The following is a 23,186-nucleotide window of genomic DNA, read 5'->3' on the forward strand; positions in this document are numbered from 1 at the left end:
AAAAATTATTCACAACAATATTAGTATTTTTCGTTCATTATTGTTTTCAGCTTATATTAAAAATTATTTTATAGTTTTAAGTTTGATGTGCTTGAAAAGCGTGTTTTTTAGTTTTTTTAAACTATATTTATTTTAATGATAAATATGTACACAAAAAAGCTTATTTATACTTAAACTTAATATTATGACTAATTTATTAATGTGTCAAATTATAAATATTCCAGTAACCAAGATAAAGTGGTTATGGTGTTGGCAGCCACGAACCATCCTTGGGACATCGATGAGGCGTTCAGGCGACGCTTTGAAAAAAGGATATATGTCGGCCTTCCTGATGGTGCGAAATAACATTTTGTGTATCGTGTATTAGTAACGTATACTTTTAATTACACAAGTTAAGTTTTTAATTAACAACAGTTTTCTTAAATTTATTCCATCATAATGTGGATTGCTATATTATTGTTTAAATATGTCTGTAATTTTCTTTCACGACCCATTTTTCACAAATTAAGACATTACAAAGAAAATTATTTCAGAACCAACCCGTGTCAAACTATTGAAGCTTTGTCTACGTGATGTTGTGTTGTCCAATGACGTCGACTTGTCCGAATTAGCCGCAAAGTTAGATGGCTACAGCGGTTCAGATATTTGTAACTTGTGCAGGTAGGTGTTTCAAGTGGTAACCTTTATCACTCTATCATAGTATAAAACAAAGTCGCTTTCTCCGTTAATCCCTCTGTCCTTAATTATACTTAAATAACTACGCAACATCATCATAACATCTAATAACTCTTTAACGCATGAATTTAACGCATGCGAAGCCGCGCGATAATTATAATTTAAAATTTCCAGAGATGCAGCTATGATGACCATGCGTCGTAAAATTGCGGGGAAAACACCTGAACAAATCCGTCGCCTGAAACGAACTGAACTAGAAGCGCCAATATCTAAAGCAGATTTAGACACCGCTATTGAAAAAACTAGGCGCACGGTAACTCAAGCAGATGTAGCGCGTTATTCGACGTGGATGCAGAAGCATGGTTGTTCCTAGCATAGGGCTAAAGCGCTTAGAGCGCTTCTTCGACTGTTAAGGAGCTCATAAACTGCCTGTGTTGATGAAAAGGACAAGAAAATATTAGGTTCCAAAGTCGATCTTGTGATTTATAAACTTTTATACGTATCGTAATAAAATCGTGGCGTATTTGATAGTTATTATTATTTGTAAATTATATGGAATTTCTACAATATTAATTAGACTTTTTAATAATTGTAACAACACTAGGCTACGATATTTATAGTATATGATGTGATGGGCAGATATAGAAATGCGTAAATGGGTATTATTGCCAATACCAACGTGTAACAAACTATGTGGCAAGGACGCAAAATTGCTTTTAGCATAAAATTTTCTATTATGCAAAATTATGAGAGTTATAAAATATTGTTGGGACTTGTAAGTTAAATTATTGTGCTTTTGTAGTAGTGTGAATCAGCTAAAATTAATGTTTTACTCAACGTTAGAGCATAATTACATTTTAAGAAATCGAGCCCTCTTACAATAAAATACAGCCTGTCTAAAAATATTTAAATTTCATAATTATATCATAATATAATTTTGCAAATAACATGAAGTTGCTTATATGATGCCATTCGCTCACATTGGCGCAAACCAAAGGCACGTTTGCACGTAAGTGAGCGACCCCGGCAATAACATAGTAATTTTGTTCTTTAATAAACTTTTGTAATTAGTCATGTTAACTCAATAAAAATAAGCGTTGGCTGGAAAAGGTATTGAAATGATGAACAATTTAGAATAAGATTCATTTATTTAGGAATGGTGTAGATGTATTTTGTTTTATTATTTTAAATTATACATGGTAAAACGAGTTCTGCAAAGTCAATAAGTTTGAATAAAGATTGTTCGTATAAATACCTGTCTTTGCGATATGTGAAACCTTTTAATAGTTTTGTTATGGGATCGGATTTAAGTATAGTTAAGTGCTGAAATACAAATGAAATACAAACGAATAATGTGGTATTAACAATACTTTTTAATAACTTCCATTTTGACTTAACAACTTAGCGTTAGTTCTAATTATAAGTATCGGTCTTTGGTGCTTTCTAGAATAATTATTTATAAAACCTTAGTGATGTAGTAGGCTAGAACCGAAGTAATCATAAAACTACTGGATCGAGAACTAGTTAAAACTATTAAACTGTGCTAGTAGACATTTTTCGCTAGTTATGGGACGAATACCTAATGGGAATATTGTATCTGACGACTTTTGTAATTTAATGTTCTGATTACTACTTTTACAGATAAATTTCTTATACTTTACAAAATAGTGATACTTTTTAAATTCTTAAGTGCAATTTAGTAAATAACTAAGCGCTATAAGGCACTTCTATGATTGTTTTTAATGTCGAGTGCAATCTTTAATTATTACAACCTTCTAATTATATGTACATAAGTTTATTTATATTATGACAATTTAAACAAACTGTTTCACTCCTTTACAATAATGTCAACCTTATTATTATAAGACTAATAAATATTTCGTGTTTTAAGAATACGCAACAAAAAAAAAAGGGCCAGTTTCACAACTTGCAAAGTCGTTGATAGCCTGTCTTACATTTATTGAAGTTTAGTAAAAACTAAACTTCCTGACAGTTAAAATAAAATATAAACAGAACAACTGAACAAGACCAGAAATTGTGACACGATCTTTAAGTGAAACGTACACATTGTAATTATAGACAATTAATTAATTGCCATATATAGGCATTCTAATAAGTATTATAAAATGACGCGTACACAACGTTTAAAATGATTATCCAATAAAAAATTAACATAACATAAACATTAATTAAAAATAAAAGAACAAATCAAATAACAATCAACATCGTTACATTAACACTCTTTCTAACTAAGGATACTATTAGATCATACGCTTTGTTTTCTAGATCATTTACCTTTACGTTACCTAATTTATATAAAGGCCAATACTTTACAGTACAATATGGGTGAAATTGAAGGCACATAGTTGCAAAGAATACCTTTTTACTTAGAACAAAAATTATGACCTTATATAGGTACTTAAAGGTACTCTCTAATAATTAATAATAACAACATAAAATTACCATAATTAATTATTTCTAATGTTGTTGAACGATTCTCTGAGCCATTAGAATACGGCAGTGATATTATTTTTTTTACCATTTATACATGTGTCTACATACATACCGACCGTCTCCTTGGTGAGCGTAGAAACGAGGGGTCCTGGGTTCAATTCCCGGTGGGGACGCACAAAAAAAAAGTCTCGGTCTAGCAAGACACAGAAGGCTGATCACCTACTTGTCCGTAAAGAAAATCGATCAATGAAACATATGTGCATCATCTGCCCCATACCCCACTAGGGGACACGGGACTTAATTATTTTATTTTCGTGTCTGCCCTAGAGTTAGATAGAAAAACTCAATAGATTTCATGTTTGGACACAATATATTTGTGACTTTTTTAAATCTATGTCTCAATTCAAACGATTTTTAAAATATTTTACCGCTAAGCTCGTTTTTGTTAAAGAGTGCGACTAAATTTACTCGTGCATTTTTGGTTCAGTTGAATTAATAATAAGTCTTACTAGGCATAGACTGATTTGTAATTGCGTGTCTTTGCTATTTCTATCTACATTTTAGTATAACCTCTACAACGTAAGATTTAAACGTATAAAGTATTAAATATTGCATTTTTTTACAAACTAACATCCTTTCTTTTCATGTGCTTTTTTATACGTATCAATAGAAGTGTAACAATATTGAACAATTATAATATCATAAGTTTTGACGCTAGATTGATTTCAACTAGCTAGTGACTTATATCTTTAAGTTAGATGAGTTTATTAATAGAAAATTACATAAGATATTTATAGGTAGAATAACACATTTTATCCATATCGAACCTGAAATACACTACTTACTTCACCTTAAATAATACAATAAAACTGAGCCAATAAAAAGCAATTAAAAATTCGACTTTTCAAACGATAAATAATTATTTATTCCTATACATTCTAACAACTATGTCAATTATAAAAATGACTCCAAGCATAAATATATCGAGTTACAAAAAATAGGCACGAATTCAATTGTATTTCAGGTTTTTGTGTGGTTAAATGTAAGTTGGTGCGAAGTGGCTGGACCAATTACGATGTTCTATATCCGGGTCTAAAGTATCCCGGGAAGTGTGGTCAGTGTGGTATATTTCGTGTCATTGGGGCGAACCGTTAGGTTTCTCTTTAATGTCTTCTTCGTCGTGTTCAAGGATAACCGCGAACGAGAATGGGAGAAAGGCGTATCCTTGACCCTCGTAGAATTTACTCATGAATTCCACCCTGAATTGAAAATAACAAAATATGAAACATCTTACATCCAATGGCTTAATGTCCTATGTCATCATTGACTATTCCTAAGAAAAATTATTCGAACAATGTGTTTCTGTAAATGATTAAAATAAGTGAAGTCTCATGTTCCCAGATGCACAATTTGTAGCTTATCGATAGTTTTATAAAGTGACTAAGTAAGTATATAGAATATAAACAAAGTAAAAAAGCGGGTTATTAAAGTCGACTCACCAGTGCAATCTCAAAGTATGTAAGAACGCCGAGAGCCCCTCCATAAGCACGAGTATGGCAAGCGTGAAGAACGCCCACACGGCGAATATAAAGTATAGCACGATAGCCATCGCGGGCGACCCGCCGCCGAGCCCCATGCGGAGCAGCCGCTGCCACAGCACCGCGGACAGTTCTAGGATGTTCGAGAACATTTGTAGGTTATGTTTATGGCGGTTGGAGTTCTCGAATGTTCTAGAACATTTATAGGTTTCGTGTATTCTGTATAGTGTTCAGTTCAGAGCTGTCGAATGTTCCAGAACATTTGTGTTTTTATGTGTTAACTATATACTGCTTTGGGTAGGTTTCGAATGATTAAAGACATTAATGGGTTTATGATTATAAAGTGAACAATTTTAAACTTCCAGAACTTCTATAAAACTGTGAGAACAGATCCAAATTTTATTGATTAGATGTAGCTGGTTGAAGAGTATAAAAGTGAGAATATTATATAATTGAGATACTAACGAGCATGCGCCAAAGACAAAGCCCATAGCCGCAAGTACGATGCGGTGTGCGAGACGGCGCCAAGCACATACTCGATCGTGTGTATCGCTTGTGTTATCATTATTTCGCCGATGCCTTCGTCTGGTGTGGCTTTTTCACATTCACCATCTTCTACTGTTGGACTCAGCTGGAACAATATACAAAAGAAATCAGTATGGAGTCTGGAGTCACTTCACTGTTTAAATGCATTTGCTACTTTACAAGTTTTATATAGAGAAAGCTTTGTTTTACCCAAGGATTTATAACCAGTGTCATGATTAATTGGTTAATGATATCATGAATGAAGTGAAATTTCAATCGAAATGACTGTAAATATAAACGGTGGGCTAGGATACACTGAAACCTGTGCTGAATCTGTCCTAGCAGTAGGAAAATATATAGGCTGACTAGCAACGCCCTGCGGTTCATCCGCGTAAGTCCGTATCCCCTAGGAATATCGGGACAAAAAGTTGCCTATATGTTATTCCAGTTGTCCAGCTATCTACGTACCAAATTTCATTGCAATCAGTTCAGTAGTTTTTGCGTAAAAGAGTAACAAACCTACAGATACAAATACATCCATCTTCACAAATTTTCTCATTTACAATATTATTAGGGTGATGATAAGCGATAAACAATAGCACATGATGGTGAAACACTTACGTTCCTATAATATTAGTAGGACAGGATGACGACAAGCGATAGGGGATGATGGTGAAACACTTACGTTCCGCTTCTTATACATCTGGTAGAGCGGTTTCCCCAGCAACATGACGGGTATGCAAAGGAAGGCAACCGCGAGGAAGGTGCGCTGCACGGCGTGCTGGCCCGCGTACATGTCGGCGCGGCACGACGAGCGCACCTCCGTGCTCTTGAGCAACATCATGTTGATGAACATTATCAGCACGGAGGGTGCGCATGCTGAGTCGTATGCGGGATCTGGGAGGGAATTAAATATTTTCTTCTGTGTTTTTGGTCTATTCGTATAGGCGTATAGTCTGGTTTAGTCGTATTTCGTCTATTATCGTCAGGGGTTTTCCCATAGAGCACAGATGGCGCAACCGCTGAGTAGGTATTATGTAGTCAGAAACATCCTTTCAGATTTATACGGATAGTATTATAGTGTATGGGAACATTTTTTGTTTTTCTTTTTCTCTCTTTGGCAAAAGATATAGAAATCAATTGCCAAAAAATTGAAAATATATAATAAAAGATATTTTTCCAAAAGTTTCGAATAAAGTTTTCTAAAAGAAACTTGCAACTTCAGTGGGGCATTTTTTGATATATTTAACAAAATAAAGAGGCGTAAATATGCCCTAGAAATAGACAAATAAAAACTCAAATCCAAGCAATTATAAACAAACATCCTCACCATCTGATACTGTCGAATACATTATCCACTTCATGAACATCATGATACACAAATACCAAAACAGCAGAAGCAGGAACAACACCTGTGGTATGTATTGCAGGTATATCATGTAGGGCCTCTTGAAGTAACTGTAATAAATAATCATGTGTTCACGCACCGTCGGGTTTTTTATTTGTTGATTGCGAATCATATTTTTCAATAATTTTCTGATTTATTGCTATTTTTCTAAGTGCTTTTATTCAAAACATTCTAGCCAAATATAGAAGCTAGCGATACGTATATGCAGAACTTTTTTATTCGACACTAGAATGTTTAAAAGCTGCCAAATAGTATTTTGAATGAAATAATAATAAAAAATAAACAACAGTAATAGAAATTAGAAATACTACAATAATCATAAAAAAATATTCAAAGCTGTTGTACCCCGTCACACACAACAAGATACTTTTTTATAAAATACTAGCTTAGCCAAAGTTTATAAATGTTAGAGGATAGTTATTAGGACATCCATTTTTACACAACAAACTATCGTTGTACCAAATTACAAACAAATCGGTTACGCGGTTTAGTTATAAAGAAAAGACAGATAGACAGAGATACTTCCGCAATAATAATAATAAAATAATTTCTATGAATACAGTAATTACTTGAAGTTTACCACACTCAATGTTACCCCGAAGGCCATGTGTAACACGCCAAATATTATGGACAGTTTCATCTTGAACGAGTTCAGAAATATTATATTGTTGGCCGCAAACTAAAAAGGAAATGAATCGCTGATAAACGATATGGAATTTCTTAAAATGAATATACAGATACATAAAAATTAAGAAAATAATACATGTTAAGACAGACAAATAAACTAGAGCAATCTATTTTTAAAGATGTTTTATCTGTATTTTACAGTTATACTAGATTTGTGGAAATTAACTAAACATTCTCAAAATGTAAATAGTATCCTAAAGTCTTTCATGATATATTATTATACTAGCTTTTGGGGCTCCACTCACAAATTTCGATGTGGTTTTTTTGAGACGCGTCGTGCCCGTTTTTAGAACATTTGATCATCTTTTTTCATTGATCGGTTTGATCTTTAAGCGTCACATATATATAAATATTTTAAAATGTACGAGAAGCAGACATTTTGTAATAATTACTCCTAAGCCGACGTTCTTAAAAATGACAGAGATTTTCAATCAGTAGTATATTCTTTATTTTATTTTAAACTAGCTATTCTCAGCAGCTTCGCCCGCGTGCTCAAAATAAGTTTTCATGGAACAAACATCCATCCCCTAATGAGTGAAAATTCTTTTTTAGCGCATGCCTACATACCAGCGTGCTATCTGCATGCCAGATTTTAACATCATCGGTTCAGTAAATTGGGCTGTCCTTTGACAGATTAATCAGTTAGCCATATATTTAGATAAAGATTAAGATATTCAGTATTCACCTGCCACGCAGGATCTATACCCAGCGGGTACGGCGTTTGCGAGTACGCAATCGCCGGGTCCAACTCCAACCTTCTATGTTTCCTCAACGTTTCATTATCGTACACATTTCTCCAGCTACTCCCGAAAATATTCAAAGACTTCGAAAACAAATCGTTATATATCAAGCCGGTGTATATAGAAAATATCCCCATCAACAATATTATGTAACGACCTCCAAAGAAAATGTTCCAAATTTCGTTATCCGTTTTGTTCTTTGCTAGTTTCTTCTCTAGGATTATAATGGTAGCAGCGAATATGGTCATTATGAGGCCGTGGCCCATGTCACCGAACATTACGGCGAACAGAAACGGGAATGTTATTATCGTATACAGTGCTGAAAGGGAAATATAATAGATATGTTATGTTTAAATATGTATATGATTTAGATTAACTATTCAGTTTATTAAGTGTGACTCAGTATACACATATACATATACGAATATGTATGTACAACCTGCCATAAGGTTTAAAGGGTTTAAGAACTTAGAGACTATATTGATATTTGGTTATTTCTAAATTGTGTAAAACTTGTTTTGAAATAGATAATACGTAGATAAAGATTAGGTGTTAGGCTGACAGTTCTATATTGCCTCCGAGGAAAGCAAACTTACTTAAAGCCGACTCTGACTCTGGCTAAAATTACAATTTGCATTATAATATTTTCTAATTGTTTGTTACTAACTTTTAATTTATTTGAAAGATTAATACAATATAAAAAACTAGAAAACGCTTTAATGATAGAATGAACTATTTATTCGTATACAGAGTATACACAACGAAAGTAATTAATGCTGTAGGATCGGCAGCATTTAATTAAATATGACCGTTTAAAGTGGTTCAAAATCGAGGTAACAGAAGTCGGTTACATACTTACATACAAAAATGAAACTAACAGAAGCGTGTTAAAAAAATAATAGGATAGATAATAATACAATTTTTATCATCGAAGTACATGGAGAAAAAAAAACATACTATGTGTTTATTATCTTACTTACCCGGATTCACTTCTCTATAGCTGGCGATTCCATAGGAATCAATGAGATTCTGGAAGCCCCGTGTAAATTTATTGGTCCTGTTGAATGTTGGCGGAATTTCCGTTGTGTGTACGTGATGCAGGATCGATGGGATTGGACTGCCGCTTGCTTTCTGGAAGTTTAAAGATATAATACTACATTAAATAGTAAGTGAAATAAATACAGGTCGTGGAAAAAATATGAATTATAACTGGATTGATGATTGATGAATTCGGAGTATTAATCTCACGAAACTCCGATTATAGCAAATTGCCATCATTATCATTTGTTAAGTTAATTTTTTGAGGGAAATATACCATACACCTCAGTTATCTGCTGATTACTCCTAATAAGGAAAATAATATAATTAATTTGCATAGATAATATCCTCTTCGCAAACAGTGGAATGTAAGCGTGCAATACATAACAGTACAAATAGATACTCTAGTAATACACCTATAGTAAATTTGTGGATTGTTACGTATCAGTTATTCAAAATACGTACATTATTGAAATGCAACGTGATCCCAACCGTCTACTAATTCATGGCAATTGATTACCGAGTGGGCAGGCCTTGAACTTTATTGAGCCTACCTACGCTTTTATATTATTTACATAAAAGTTCATTGTGGGGGAGAAACAATGCGTTGTATGGATAATGGTTATGTCGCAGCTTATTTTTTCTATGCAAATAAAACATTATTTGCTTTGCGAGCGTTCATTGTACAATCAATTGTATACAATGCATTGTTGAAATTAAATAACATAAGTAAATAAAAATTATGAAATGACATAATATATTATTATAAAAACATGATGATACATACTACCTGTATGTATCATCATGGCCGTTTTAACAAATATTCCTTCTGTTCAAATTATATTCCGATGTTTGTTATACAGAGAAGAAAGTCTAAAGTATGTTCTGCTTGCTTGTTTTTCTTTTTATAAGCATTTAATTTCAGGTGTTGCTAGAGTATTAGTATCTACCTATAGCATATAAAAAAAATGATTTATATATAAGAAAAAACGACTCACCACTCCATCATCCAAAGCCTTCTGTAGCAACGGCAGATCCTGTCTCGGCACCCAGCACTCCGCTATAAGGCACTTCTTTATTATGTCCATACTGAACATATTCAGTGTGTGATATATCGCTTTTTCCTTCCGCACTGCGACCATCCAAGTGCTTATGTCTCGTGCGATGTTAGTGAGTACTAAACGTCTGTGTTGTTCAGTTTGTTCTAGTACCTGAAGTGTTATATTCATTCAATTTGGGAACGTTATTAGCGGTTTAGAAATGCCGCTGTGAAGATCTTGACCGCAACCGTCTCCGAAAATTATATGTATTAGACTTAATTTATTCTATGTTAGATACAAGGTATATTACATGGTTTACAACTTATTGAGATTGATACCTTTTATATATATTTTATAAATTAAAGGTACCAAAGAAATGTAGGTAGAAAAGGAATAGGTAAATCATATTGCATAATCGCATAGGGAGAAATCCTGTTCAGCGTACGTTATTTGTGTGCCTCCATAGACTGGAATTTAATTTGAATTACAAATTCAATAGCAAAGATTAAAGATTAGTTCAAGAGTAAAACTATAATAAATTCCTTCTTTGTCTATCTAAAAACCTATTGTGTTTCGTATTATTGATTCAAAATTAATGGCGCAATTAAGATTTGCGCTTTTGTGCGATGTAGAAATTGCAAATTATTTACAAGAATTATGCAATCAATGAGGATATAATATATACAGATGCGTAGATATTTATTCATTGATGCACTTGCGGCTCATTATTATCATTCGCGTAGGTGTTGAAGGTTGGATTATATTATGTTACTCTGTAGTCTGCAGGGCTGACATGTGTGATAAGGACCTAAGGACAGGGAGGTAACACGAGTTTACCTCAAGTGTCCTTAGCTTAAACTTATTGTTGTGGTGTGTTACATCATTAATTAGTAGGTTCTTTACCCGACACTGGTGAATATTTTCTATGAATGTATTCATTGTTTTAGTGTATGAATGATTCTTGACTTTCAACAATGTAAAGTCTGGACATCGTATAATGGTATAATATCTACGCATATTGAGCTTAAGGCAGCATAGTAAAAAAATGCATTTGTTGTATAAAAGTTACAAGGGAATCTTTAATGCTTACCATCTCCAAATCCTTTATTCTAGTCTCCACTCCTGCTAACATGTCCTGTTGATCCTTATAAGTAGCTGGACAAGGGTATAAAGTCGCTTGAAATCCAGTGCATACTTTTTTTACACGCAATTTTATTTGCTCGCCATGGAAGAACACGACAAATACTGTCTTTTGTAGCTCGTGACCCTAAAAGCGTTGCGTAGTTTAATAATTCCATATTGTATAAATTTAGGGACTCGATTAACTAGGTCAGCGTGTTTAGTGTCCTCATATTTATTTCAATAACGCAACATATTCATAAATGACGAATGTCACGTTTTATGCTGTTTTATTTAAATAGATATGTGTCACAAATTTGACTACTAGTATTTATCTTTATCATACAATTGTAATGCTAACTTTAAACACATATATAAATTAGCTTTCCATCGGCAGCTTTACCAGCGATGACAAAAGTATAGATTGGCAAACCCAGGGTTTTTCCGCGTAGTTGCCGTTCCCGTCTGATTTACGGAATTAAAACTATTATATTACTAACTATTACTAAATATTATTTCCCAGAATTCAAACGATCTTTGTAGCAAATTTCAAGAAATCAGTTCAGTAGTATATGCGTGAAGAAAAGACAGACAATCAGAGTTGTTGTAGCGTTTATCATATAAGTAGGGATTAGGTATTTAAATTTTTAAATACTTTCCCTTATCTTTCAAAGCATTATGGACGTTGAACATGCATTAATTTCACGGGTGAGTGAAGATTTACACCCTAAAGTTTTATTTTATAATAACCCTGTTGTTAACTAGAAAATCAATACTACCAGTAGGCCAACGAACTTTGCGCTCTAGCACGCAAATACTATGAGTAGCCTTATACCGTATTGCAGATATTTTACTAGAACATAATATATGAGAATTCACATAGCTCTTATGTCAAAGGCAGTAAAGTAGACTATCACTTACCGTTACAGGGTCTTTTAAAGGTTCGTCAATTTGGGCTTGTTTGAAGAATATGTTACCATGTGATATCCTCCATAGCATTCTCTCAAAAGACGGCACTCTCGGAGTAGCAACAACACCAGCAATGAAACCCAAGTGTCCTATAACCCCTTCATTGTTGTACACTTGCACTGAAGCAGATATTTTCCTATGGGCACTATGATCTTGGAAAAACGTTTGAGTCTTCTCTATTAATATTTTCAATTCGATAAGAGAAAGGTAATCCGTTTTTAGATTCTGCGCGTTTCGTGTTATTTCTTGGATTTCAGATTCGATGTAGTCAATTCTCTCCTGAAATAGTGCATGAATATATATTTTAAGATCAACATAATTCTTTGAGCTGATACTATTTAATAAAGCATATCGCCATACCCTTGAAATTTCCTTAATTTTATCCAATTTAAAAGTATATTTAACAGTCAACTGAGTGGAAAAGTTAGACACTAATTTATAATCCTCCAGGAAATGTGACGTAGACTGAAGTTAGATTGTAAAGAGACTGGGTGACCTTAATATGTTATGCAATTATCACGGACATGAATACAAGTAGAATAGTGGAATCTAATTAGATTTTAGCTTTAATAGTCTGAAATTAAACATCCATCTTGACTGGTTGTAGAGTTATTTGGAAGATATATACTTTTGTGTGACGAGATAATAATTTTATTTTAACAGCTTCATAAATATACAAACAGTTAGTATAATAGTTATTGAATAAGATAATGGCAAACTAGGTCCGTTCGATATCAACATTGCATGTCCTCTAGGTCAGCATTGTAGCTTGAGACAATTATATCTAACCGGAGCAACTACAATCTAAATAAAAACTCTTACTATTTTTTATTTCATAAAATCAAAAAATGTTGTCGACACATTATGGTAGGAATCGCATTTAAGATTTAAGTGAAACAGGAAAAGCTAGTCGGGCATTTGCATAAATTGGGTCAATGTCGCGCCGTAGACATAATTACATCGTAAAGAAGATCTACTCAGAGTGGTAGAATTTTAACAGCATATTATCGCGTTTTGCAGGACGAACACAGGTCGAAAAGCCTATTTACTGTACTGTTCTTTACCAAAATTTCTATAATATCTTTATTGTATAAAAATACCGTGTTAAACTGTTCATTTAAACTACAATTAAAATAAGTTTGCTTGTGGTAGTCGAGCACGCTTCGACACGAATTGGGCTAGCTCGCACCGGGGAAGTACCACACCCTCACAGAAGACCGGCGTGAATAGCATTCTGCTGTGTTTCGTTCGGTGAGTGGGGGAGCCGGAGGCCTTTTCCTTTTCCTTCCCCTTCCCAGTCCTTTCTCTTTTTTTTTCCTCCTCGCTTTCTTAATCCCTTCCCAATTTAAAGTCGGCAATCCATTTGTAGAGGCGTAAGGTCTGTAATCGACTTTACGCCTCTACAAATGTTCATGGGCGGTGGTAGCGCTTACCATCAGGCGTCCCACCAGCTCCATTGCCGACTGTGATATAAAAAAAAGTACCTCTAGAATGTTGATTTCCCTCGGGCTCATGATTCTTGGGGCAGGTTTGGGCGGCGGCGGCGGCTCTGGGAGTTCTCCGCTCACCCAACGCAGTTTTCGCTCCATTTCGCTGCATCGTCGCACTTCAGTCACATATCGCCGTTGGAAATCATTCACGTGTGGATTCAACTGGTGAAAAAATATATAATACTAATATTATAAATGCGAAAGTTTTATAGGATGTGTGTGTGTTTGTTGCTCTTTCACGCAAAAACTACTGAACCGATTGCAATGAAAGTTGGTACGTAGACAGCTGGACAACTGGAATATCATACAGGCAACTTTTTATCCCGATATTACTTGGGGATACGGACTTACGCGGGTTAAACCGCGGGGCGCAGCTAGTATATAATATTTGTAAGAAAACGTGATCACAATTGAGACACGAGGACTTTAAATTAACTCTTAATTACTTTAGTTCTCAAAAACAAGACTGTGTTGCCAAATAAATGAAAGTCACTCTTGAAAATAACGTAGCCAGTAATAGTATTGACTGACTTTATTGTCATTAATCCATTAATTCTCCCTACGAAGATCTTCGGACGAATGTTACAATGATGACGGATCTTGTCTCTTTTTATTATGACTCAGTGTATGCTTAATGGTTTAGATGAAATATATATCAGAATTTATACCATGCAATCTGTAATGTGGCATTTAATTTATATGGGTGAACCTTTAAATTAGATAGTATGTAATTTTTTTTCATACCACGCGTCGAATAAATCTGATTTTCTAACTTTAATAGTTCTTAACTGCCTATTTCTGTAGTTGTGAGTAATCAAAACATACCCACCTGGCGAACCGTGCGTGTTTGAAATTAATTATAATTATAAAAACTAATACTTTTACGTGAAAACTACTGAATGAATTGTGATGATACTTGACAGTAACGTAGCTTATGTACCAGAATAACACATGCGCTATAGAAATACTTGGTTTTGCTTGCGGGTTCGTCCGCGGGTGACATCACGTAGCGCAGCAAGTTTTGTTTATATAGCATTCAATTTCCCTTCACGTATTGAAACTCATTTATGATATTACGAAAGTATAACTATCAGCAATTGCTGATTTCAAGACATCGTAAAGGTAGTAGGTAAATTACTAACTTATTTTGTACACTTCGACTTGAAAATTCGAGGCATCACAAGAAAAAGAAAAAAATATATAGCTTTATCTTTTTTATTTTGGTTTTTTTTTTGTCCCTAAGCCTTAAAGCATAAATAATATTGTTAGAATAAAATGTCTGATTCGATTATTTTACACAGTTAAATTAAATATCAAGAAGAATTCTTAAACAATTCCATTATTTTATGTACTTCGCCCACTTGTAATAAAACTGTATTAGTCTTTATTAAGACTGTAGACTGCAGATGTTGTTTTAAAGAAATGACAAGTGTTTTTTATACTAAGTACTATTTACCTAGTAGTTTAAATGATCTTATAGTAATATTCATGTTGAAGTGTCTGTTTGTTATATTAAAATAACCGCATTTTACTGAATACATATGCCAAAATATTTTTTACACTTTTTGCCTGTCTAACTCTTGGTTTCGGCGTATTTATATTAACGTATATTTTTTTGGTATATGAACCGAGTATAGCATAAGCATAGTAAACAGTGGTTACTTTTATTTTACTATATTTTACATAACTAAACATTTTCAGCTAGATAATTTAGTTTATTGGTATGCATGGAAGACGAGGTGACTTTTACAAATGTTCATTCATATTTTTTATTTACGAGAAAGGAGAAAAAACAAAGCAGTGTTAGTAAAAGTTATGATAATATAACCTTCGTTTCTGTCATAAAATAATATACTGCTACATTGTTACCTACTACGTAGATATTGTAGGGAAATACCGCGGATAATATGCATGCAATATAAATAATGTCTTGGTAATAGAAAAATTATTTTATTTCATTGGCATGCTAATATTTATATACATAATTTCATTTACTCAGCAGTTTTCTTACCTGCAATTTTATAGGTAGATAATATTTCAACTTATTAGTATACAAGAATAAATATTAATCGTTATTGTTGAGATGTTATAGTTTTATGAGGAAAGAGAGAAAACTTTAATTTGATAGCCCTGATGCTGAGACCACACCTTAACCCAGAAATAGACACCCAATTGGTCATTCGCAGCATCCAAGCCCATCTGTTTATTTTATTGCTTCATTGACACTCCCGGCCCGCAGCTATTACAGGCATTTGTCACATTTCCTATTATATTTTTTCTCTATTTGATTTCACAGAAAGCTTACAAAACTAGAGGCTCATTAAACATTTTATTTCATATGGCCAATGCTTAATATTTTCCATGATATGTACATTTTACGTATTTTGTTTGAGATATTTACTTATTCATTTTTGATGCTTTGTAAATAACAAAGTGTTTGAATTTATATTTTCATTCCGATTGTAAATGCAGCGATAGCATGAAATTCGAATTTTTGACATAGTTTTCCTAACAAAAATGACGTAAGTTTAAAATAAAAATAATTAGCGTTTCTAATTATTAGAAATCCACAGTTGCTGGAGATCATTTATGACTACCAGCTCAATCATTGTAAAATATAAAAAAAACGTTACGTAACGTAAAAACAGTCCGTTTAATACGAACTGTAATAAAAATATCGCAGCTGATTGCCATTGTCGTTTCAATTAAAGTCAATTAAATGTACTTGACTCTATCACGTAAAGTGTTTATTTCATGTAGTTGAAGCGGCCTAGGCATCACTTTAGATGTAAACTTTTACACTAGTTTCAATGGATTTACCTATTCTTCTAATGACACTTTAAGAGGGAATATCAATGTATTATAATATACGGACGGAGAGAAAGACAGATGGTTAGCGAAGTCTTAGTAATAGAGTTTTACAGTTTTGCTGCTGAATCATAAATACAAAAAACGAGCAAGGAGTAGGTTTTTTTATATAATTATTATACTTTTAATAGACTCTTACATAACATTATCTTTTGTTGTAATAAATACAATTTATATAAAATATACTTCAAACAATATCTGCTTGTCTCAAGTTATAATGAACAAGGTAAACAGTAACTTAGAATAATCGTTTTATAAATAAATACAATTAATTGCTAGTATTCCATACTATACAAGGAAAATGCAGAAAATATGACATAAGTATAATTAAACAGAAGTGTTTTCAGGTTAATAATATTAAAATATTAATGAGAATGTTGGCCTGTAAATCTATTATAAGGCCTTCATGAGTCCTACAGCTGAAACTGACAGCTCTATATATAAATTACTTTATATAATAAATATGGTGGCGACATATTTATCAAATAAACATTCTAAGAAGCTTAGTTCGCAATTGCTTAATGCAAATAACAAACATTCGCAGACTCTGTTATTCTAATATTTAATATAGATTAGTTATAATTCAATGCATGTATATTTTGTTATAAATAGCCTTTTATAGTATATATTTAGCATCCACTATATACATGGATAGAGTATGTTACTGATTACTGAAAAGATAATAATCAAGTGAGAAATTCAGGCAGAATAATACGAATAGTCCATTGTTCGTAAATTTAGACGTTATATTGAATGAAATGTTTATTATTTCCATATTTTCTACAACTGTGAAGGCCATTTAGTGCTATTTGTTGATATCTCCAAGATTCAGATATTTGTTGCGCATTTCTTAAATATGATATGTTTTATTGAATCTGAAAATAGGATAAAGTGATTTGGTTAAAAATTTTTCAGATAAATAAGCATTTTCAAATAATTTCTTGTTATATGTCAAGAAGCAGTTCCAGGGTGAAATCAATAGTGTAGTCACGAAGGCCACTCCTAGAAAGATGGGGCACGCAAAATTGGATACGTAACCTGACGGCCTATCCATTTTGCTCAAGGGAAATATTTAGGTTGAGTAATACGATACTTTTTAATCTATGCTAAGCTTTATGGTATGTTCTAACGCATCAAATATAATCTGCTTGAAATAAATACAATAAAGGGAAATAGGTAACCCGTAATAGAATGAAAATTTCTGTAACCATTAGCAGGATTGAATAAATACTGAAATATGTTGTTATTAAAATAAATGCACTTATTGCTTATAGTAATAACGGAATGCTGTAAATTGTTGAGTAGAGAATAAAGTCCCACAGAAAATGGTATAATCTTCTGGGAAATCGCAAAAAAGAGAGGGAACTATTTTAACTAACCGTTGCATAGTTTTTTGAATACGAAACTATTGATAGAAATAATAATAACCTAAAATATTCGTATACATATATGAACATAAAATAACAGATATATTTTAATCTATTAGGCTTAATATGATACTCTTCTAAAGTCATTCATCAAAAATGATGACTAAAACTAAATAAAACTACTATCTAATACTAATGTATCTAGTCTTAAGTTTAACATATCATTAAATGTAAAAAAATACAATAATTCGGAAATGGATTCATTTCCTACTAATAAAATGGGTATAAACAAAACCTTTGAAGTCACATTTGGATCAGAGCCAAGGCATTTGGTTCAATTGACCGGTATGCAATATTAACAATATTGTTCAATTTGACGAGCATACTGTATTGCTCAAAGGAATCCTAAATTATTTAGAAATAGTATACATATAGTCAAAAATTTTGCAATCGTCTATGAAAGCATTACCTATGCATTATTGTTGCACAATGCGAAATTATCACAACCTTAAATAACTTTACGCTTGACCTATTTTCATTATCGATAATAATATAACAGGTCGCAGTATTTCCAATGCAATTATTTAATACCTACCTAATGTATATTAAGTATTAACCCGTCAACGGCCTTCTTACTCATATAGCTTAATATGATATCCGAATTTCAATTTAATTTCCAATAGGGTGCTATATTATAATAATATAAGAAAATTGTATAAATTTTGACTGAATTAGGTAAGATCTATGTTTAAATACGGAATTACAATTATAATAAAAAACTTTTCAAATTAATTATAAAAATATTGGTTGTCAATATTTGTGTAAATAATGATTCATTAAAAACAAAGTATCACTTCTTACTAGTATAAACCACAATTTAAACCAAAGACCCTTTGCAAAGACACAGTTCTTAAAAAAGGCATGATTTGACTTTTTTAACGCAGCATGTGTCACCGTCCTAATGCCAGTAACATTATTTTTTTAAAAAGACATATTTACATTATTTAGTTGTAAATCTTAATGAGTATGTCACTTCATAAGCGTACCTGCATATTTGCTGGTATTACGTGATCTTATATTGTTGTCTTGATACTTGAGCGTTAATTAGATGTGGAAATAACTAGTATGAACAGGGGTTATAGAATCATGAGCATTTTATTTTGGCCTTCTTTATCGTTCTTATCAATACATTTATTATTTACTATTTTTTAATAATCTTTAACACATTTTATACAAATTTACCAATAAAGGAAGTGTACAGCAGAATTTAAAAAGAGAATCAGAAGCACTTTCAATAACATGACAATATGTTACCTTTTCAAAGCAGAAAAGTTTTTTCACTAAATACCAATGGTAAATATATACGATTTCTAATGAATGATTTAAAACCAAAACGATTTATGTATTTCAATTCTATACCATTGTAAAGGCAAAAACAATTGTATAAATGTTGTACTTACATCTCTAAACTGCGCTATTCCCGCCTCTCCGAGCTCATACATTGACACATATGCTGCTTCCGGCTGCACAAAGAGTTGGCATAATACCATTTCTTCACTTCGAAACATGGTTGCTGATATTTCGTCTGAAACAATAATATTCAACTAAATATTTATCTGCTTTTAATCACGTAAAATTTTTTATATTAATTTAGTTATAAGTATATCAAAGAATAAGGTTTTTATAAAAACTTTGGACAAAAGCAAGGATACCATAACTTATGTGTAATTCTGGTACATAAGAATTTTTGAAGTAGGTCCATTAGAGAGAACACAGAACAAACAAATAAAAGAAACAGACAAACAAACAAACTCTCTAGATCTATATTTTAAGTACCTATAGATAACAATCTCAATGCTGTGTCAGCAATTTCTGTTCAATTAGAACAAGTTTAGTAAATCTCAAACCTTATAGTAAGGGAATAAAATGCATATTAATATGTTACTTATACTTATATTTCTAAAAGGTCGTTGGTAAGGTCTTATTGATTGCTTTTACCTAGAGTTCTCTTTATGGCTATAACAATTTATTAATAGGAAGATAGAATTTATAAAGATATATTTAAAATAGACCAAGCACTTAATTTAAATTGCAAATGCCGCGTAAGAATTTGCGTACTAGTACAGTCCAATTTTCCAATTATTTGCCGTACGAAATGTGGCATCATACTTTAGCGTTTGTGAATTATAAATTATCAATTTTAGTGGATAAAAATCAAATATTAGCGTACCTGCTATGCAATAATATTAACGTCAGCAGGCAAATTTGGTATCGAAACTAGTATTTATGGGTACTTGAAACCACCTAATTTTTACGACAGTTAATATTTTTCTAATTGCCCAATAAAAGTTTATGTAGGTATGTAGAAATGACCTAATATCAATTGTTGCATTTGCGAATGTCCCAGGCAGACGAGACAGCTAAGCTTTGTATTTTTGTACCTGGCCAACAGCCAAATAGAACGGGCGTTATCACGTCTTATCGTGATTCTCTTTTATCAATCACATTACAATTGACTCACAATACCAAACATTTAGCTCCTAAGACGCCAGTTATCTTAGAGTATTCACATACAAATATTTTCTTTGGCAAGAATATTTGTATGTGGATTTTTCCATCTGTATTTGTCTACTACTCTTGATAGAAAACGCTATTCGCTTCTAATTCTCCGTGTGCAAGGGTACTCATATAAATTAGATAACAATGCAAGTTGTGTAATATATAAAGAAAAAGGAAAACATATAAGGTTTATAGTTGAACTAGATCATTCTTGTCATGACCCGCTCTAGCTCTACCATCATGCCCTTGCTCAAGTACTTGGAACTTTAATCGCATTTTAAAATCATAAAATAAATGTAGTGACAAGATTGAATAGGAAAGTAGATATACACGGTAGAAGTATCTAGAAATTTATAACTATAATTAATAAATTTATGATCAATTATTATAAACTACGAACACCTTGTAAAAATGTGTCCTCAAATCAAGAATGGATGGAATATTGTAAATAAGTATTGCATTTTGTTTATTAAAATTTAAATTTCATTTGTTCCAAGTACTTTTATCAACCTAGATAGAAACACAGCGCTTATAATAACCACAATATTAGTTGGCGGTGAACGATTTAATATTTCATCAAAATTAATCAAAATAGGTCCAAAGTTAAGCGTAAGTCTGTATGTCGTAGGAATATCAGTTGTCCAGCAATCTACTTACCAAATTTTATTCAATTGTAATCGGTTCACTTGGTTTTGCGTGAAAGAGTAACAAACATACACATATACATACATCCATCCTCGCAAACTTTTGCATTTATAATATTAGTAGGATTCATGATGTGTTCCATATTTAATATAATTTGGATAAATTGGATATTATACTTTTCACACATTACAATTTCTATGATCTGAACCAGGTGGATGCCAAAAAGCTATGTCAAATATTTGGCTGTTTATTTTTGTCTGTCTATTTTTCGATCGTTGTGTATAAACATATTTTGGCGGCGAATTTGAATTGTTTAATTGCAATAAAGTTTATTGTACTACGGGAAGTAACATTTTTTTATGGAAAAGATGACATTTTAATATGACATAGATTATTAATTCTTATATAATAAGTTTTTTTTGTCTATACATTATTTAAAGAAACTGGGTTGAAATGCATATATATCGAAATGTATTCAATATAGTCGAGAATGAAATCTATATTGTTTTAAAGTTTTAAGTAGGTCCTACTTATTAAGATACAATTGTTATTGTATTTGTAAAACAAGCAAGTTGTGCAATTATTTTCTAATTAAAGTTTGATTATGACAAAAAAGTGGATACAATAGAATTCCCGTTGATTAATTTTTGTGTGGTCATTCATAGTACAATGAAGTTAAGTGATAAATTTTATGAAAATTAAATATTTAAACATTCACCCACTGCATACATTTTAATCGAATGTTGAATATTGTTTACAGTTCAGAAAATGCAAGAGTGCATTAATGAATTGTTCAGCTTATTTGCTTGATGTCTCTACTATAAACTGTTTTATAAAAGAATACAGTTACAATATCTAGTAATTTTGTGGAATATATATTGATAACACTATCGACGAACATCTAGAAGCAAAGTTCAAATGTCAACTTTTCGCTATTGGTAGTATAAATATTTTTAAACGCTGCGTTCAATCGATTATGTGTAATGATTATATAATTCTACTAAAATTAAATATAAACAAAATGGTTCTAATACTTACGGATTATGGAATAAAAATCACTGAACACAGATTGTATTTTTAGTATTGATGTTTCGTTTCACGGCGCGGAGACAACATTTTTTACAAATAGTTCGCATCAACTCATGGACGCGCGGTGACTGCTCCTTCTGACTTCTGAGTTCTGACCGACAGTTTTGCCGTCGACACATATGTTTCAAATTAACGACATTCATAATCTGAGGCTTGACCATTGCTCCAAATATTGGTTGTTAGCGCAATCGGTGGATGGAGTTTTTAATAGAAGCAGCAATGAATTGTAAACAGACGCAGGTTAATCGAATATACCATTTTAACTTTTCAGCTAGCAATTGGCTTGAGTGCGTTTACGTTCACATAGAATATTCGTTGAATTTTCTGAAAGTACTAAGATGATTTATTAATTTATTTTATAGAAGGTTAATACGAGAAATCCCTCAAAAATAATGGCAGCCGATTTTTTAAAACTTACATCAATACGAAAAGGTCAGGAATTAGTGGGGACAAGGTCAATGCCAAGTTACAGGATATCGATATATTTTAGATAATATTATTTATATTTATGACTGCTGTATATAAATCATTATAATTATTCGAGAATACAATATTTAAGGCACGGAAGTTTCATAAAAATACAGTAATTTTTAATACAAATAATAAATTAAAATACATACAATTATAATAAGCAATTTAATAGACATGTACTTATTCTACAATTTACTAAATATCCAAATATTTTTTTAATGTACCAAACATGTTTTAGGTAAACAAATTTAGAATATTGTACATTAGCTCTGGCTAAATTATATATTATCGGGAATGGTGTAATCAATAAGAATTCAACATTGGTCAGTAAAATAAATACTACTGTGTCTGCTCTACGTTCCTCATAGATGACAGATTGCCTAGCCCGCCTAATAATTTCACTTACGTTATTGATGCTAGAATTAACGTCGGTTTATATGGATTAAAAATTCAAAAATAAAAAATATATTGTTTGATGGAAGAGGAACACTTTAACAAATATAA

At 32.1% G+C, this 23,186-nt stretch overlaps 2 protein-coding genes across 3 annotated transcripts in view; one reads left to right on the forward strand and one right to left on the reverse strand.

The window, feature by feature from the left end:
* Positions 1 to 3,532, forward strand: part of LOC119840404 (katanin p60 ATPase-containing subunit A1-like) — an 11,064-nt gene extending 7,532 nt beyond the window's left edge. The window contains exons 6-8 of the mRNA XM_038367002.1: positions 225 to 334; positions 534 to 660; positions 850 to 3,532. Of these exons, the coding sequence (XP_038222930.1) occupies positions 225 to 334; positions 534 to 660; positions 850 to 1,048 (436 nt within the window). The 3' untranslated portion in view covers positions 1,049 to 3,532. The remainder of the gene's footprint in view (positions 1 to 224; positions 335 to 533; positions 661 to 849) is intronic.
* LOC119840403 (V-type proton ATPase 116 kDa subunit a1-like) lies at positions 1,810 to 22,316 on the reverse strand. 2 transcript variants are annotated; one of them, XM_038366999.1, is made up of 14 exons: positions 22,161 to 22,316; positions 19,379 to 19,503; positions 13,678 to 13,845; positions 12,146 to 12,472; positions 11,196 to 11,372; positions 10,064 to 10,276; positions 9,008 to 9,158; positions 7,973 to 8,346; positions 7,170 to 7,279; positions 6,523 to 6,650; positions 5,878 to 6,089; positions 5,133 to 5,298; positions 4,629 to 4,800; positions 1,810 to 4,388 (listed from the first exon to the last, which is right to left on the reverse strand). In XM_038366999.1, the coding sequence occupies exons 2-14, from the start codon at positions 19,484 to 19,486 to the stop codon at positions 4,265 to 4,267; spliced, it is 2,430 nt and encodes an 809-aa protein (XP_038222927.1). In that variant the 5' UTR covers positions 19,487 to 19,503; positions 22,161 to 22,316; the 3' UTR covers positions 1,810 to 4,264. The 2 variants fall into 2 exon arrangements, with proteins under 2 accessions (XP_038222927.1, XP_038222929.1); XM_038367001.1 differs by having other exon boundaries at positions 19,379 to 19,509; positions 22,161 to 22,311.
* Positions 22,317 to 23,186: the final 870 nt, after the last annotated feature.

The sequence above is a fragment of the Zerene cesonia genome, chromosome 6 (assembly GCF_012273895.1).
Source record: "Zerene cesonia ecotype Mississippi chromosome 6, Zerene_cesonia_1.1, whole genome shotgun sequence".
NCBI classification, from domain to species: Eukaryota; Metazoa; Arthropoda; class Insecta; order Lepidoptera; family Pieridae; genus Zerene; species Zerene cesonia.

Excerpts from the sequence above, each read along its gene's own strand:
- LOC119840403 (XM_038366999.1), bottom strand. The coding sequence starts at position 19,486 with ATGTTTCGAAGTGAAGAAATGGTATTATGCCAACTCTTTGTGCAGCCG. Across the intron at positions 9,159-10,063 it reads AGGCTTTGGATGATGGAGTG|AAAGCAAGCGGCAGTCCAAT; the intron begins GTGAGTCGTTTT and ends TTAAACTTCCAG. Across the intron at positions 8,347-9,007 it reads CTATAGAGAAGTGAATCCGG|CACTGTATACGATAATAACA; the intron begins GTAAGTAAGATA and ends TTTCCCTTTCAG.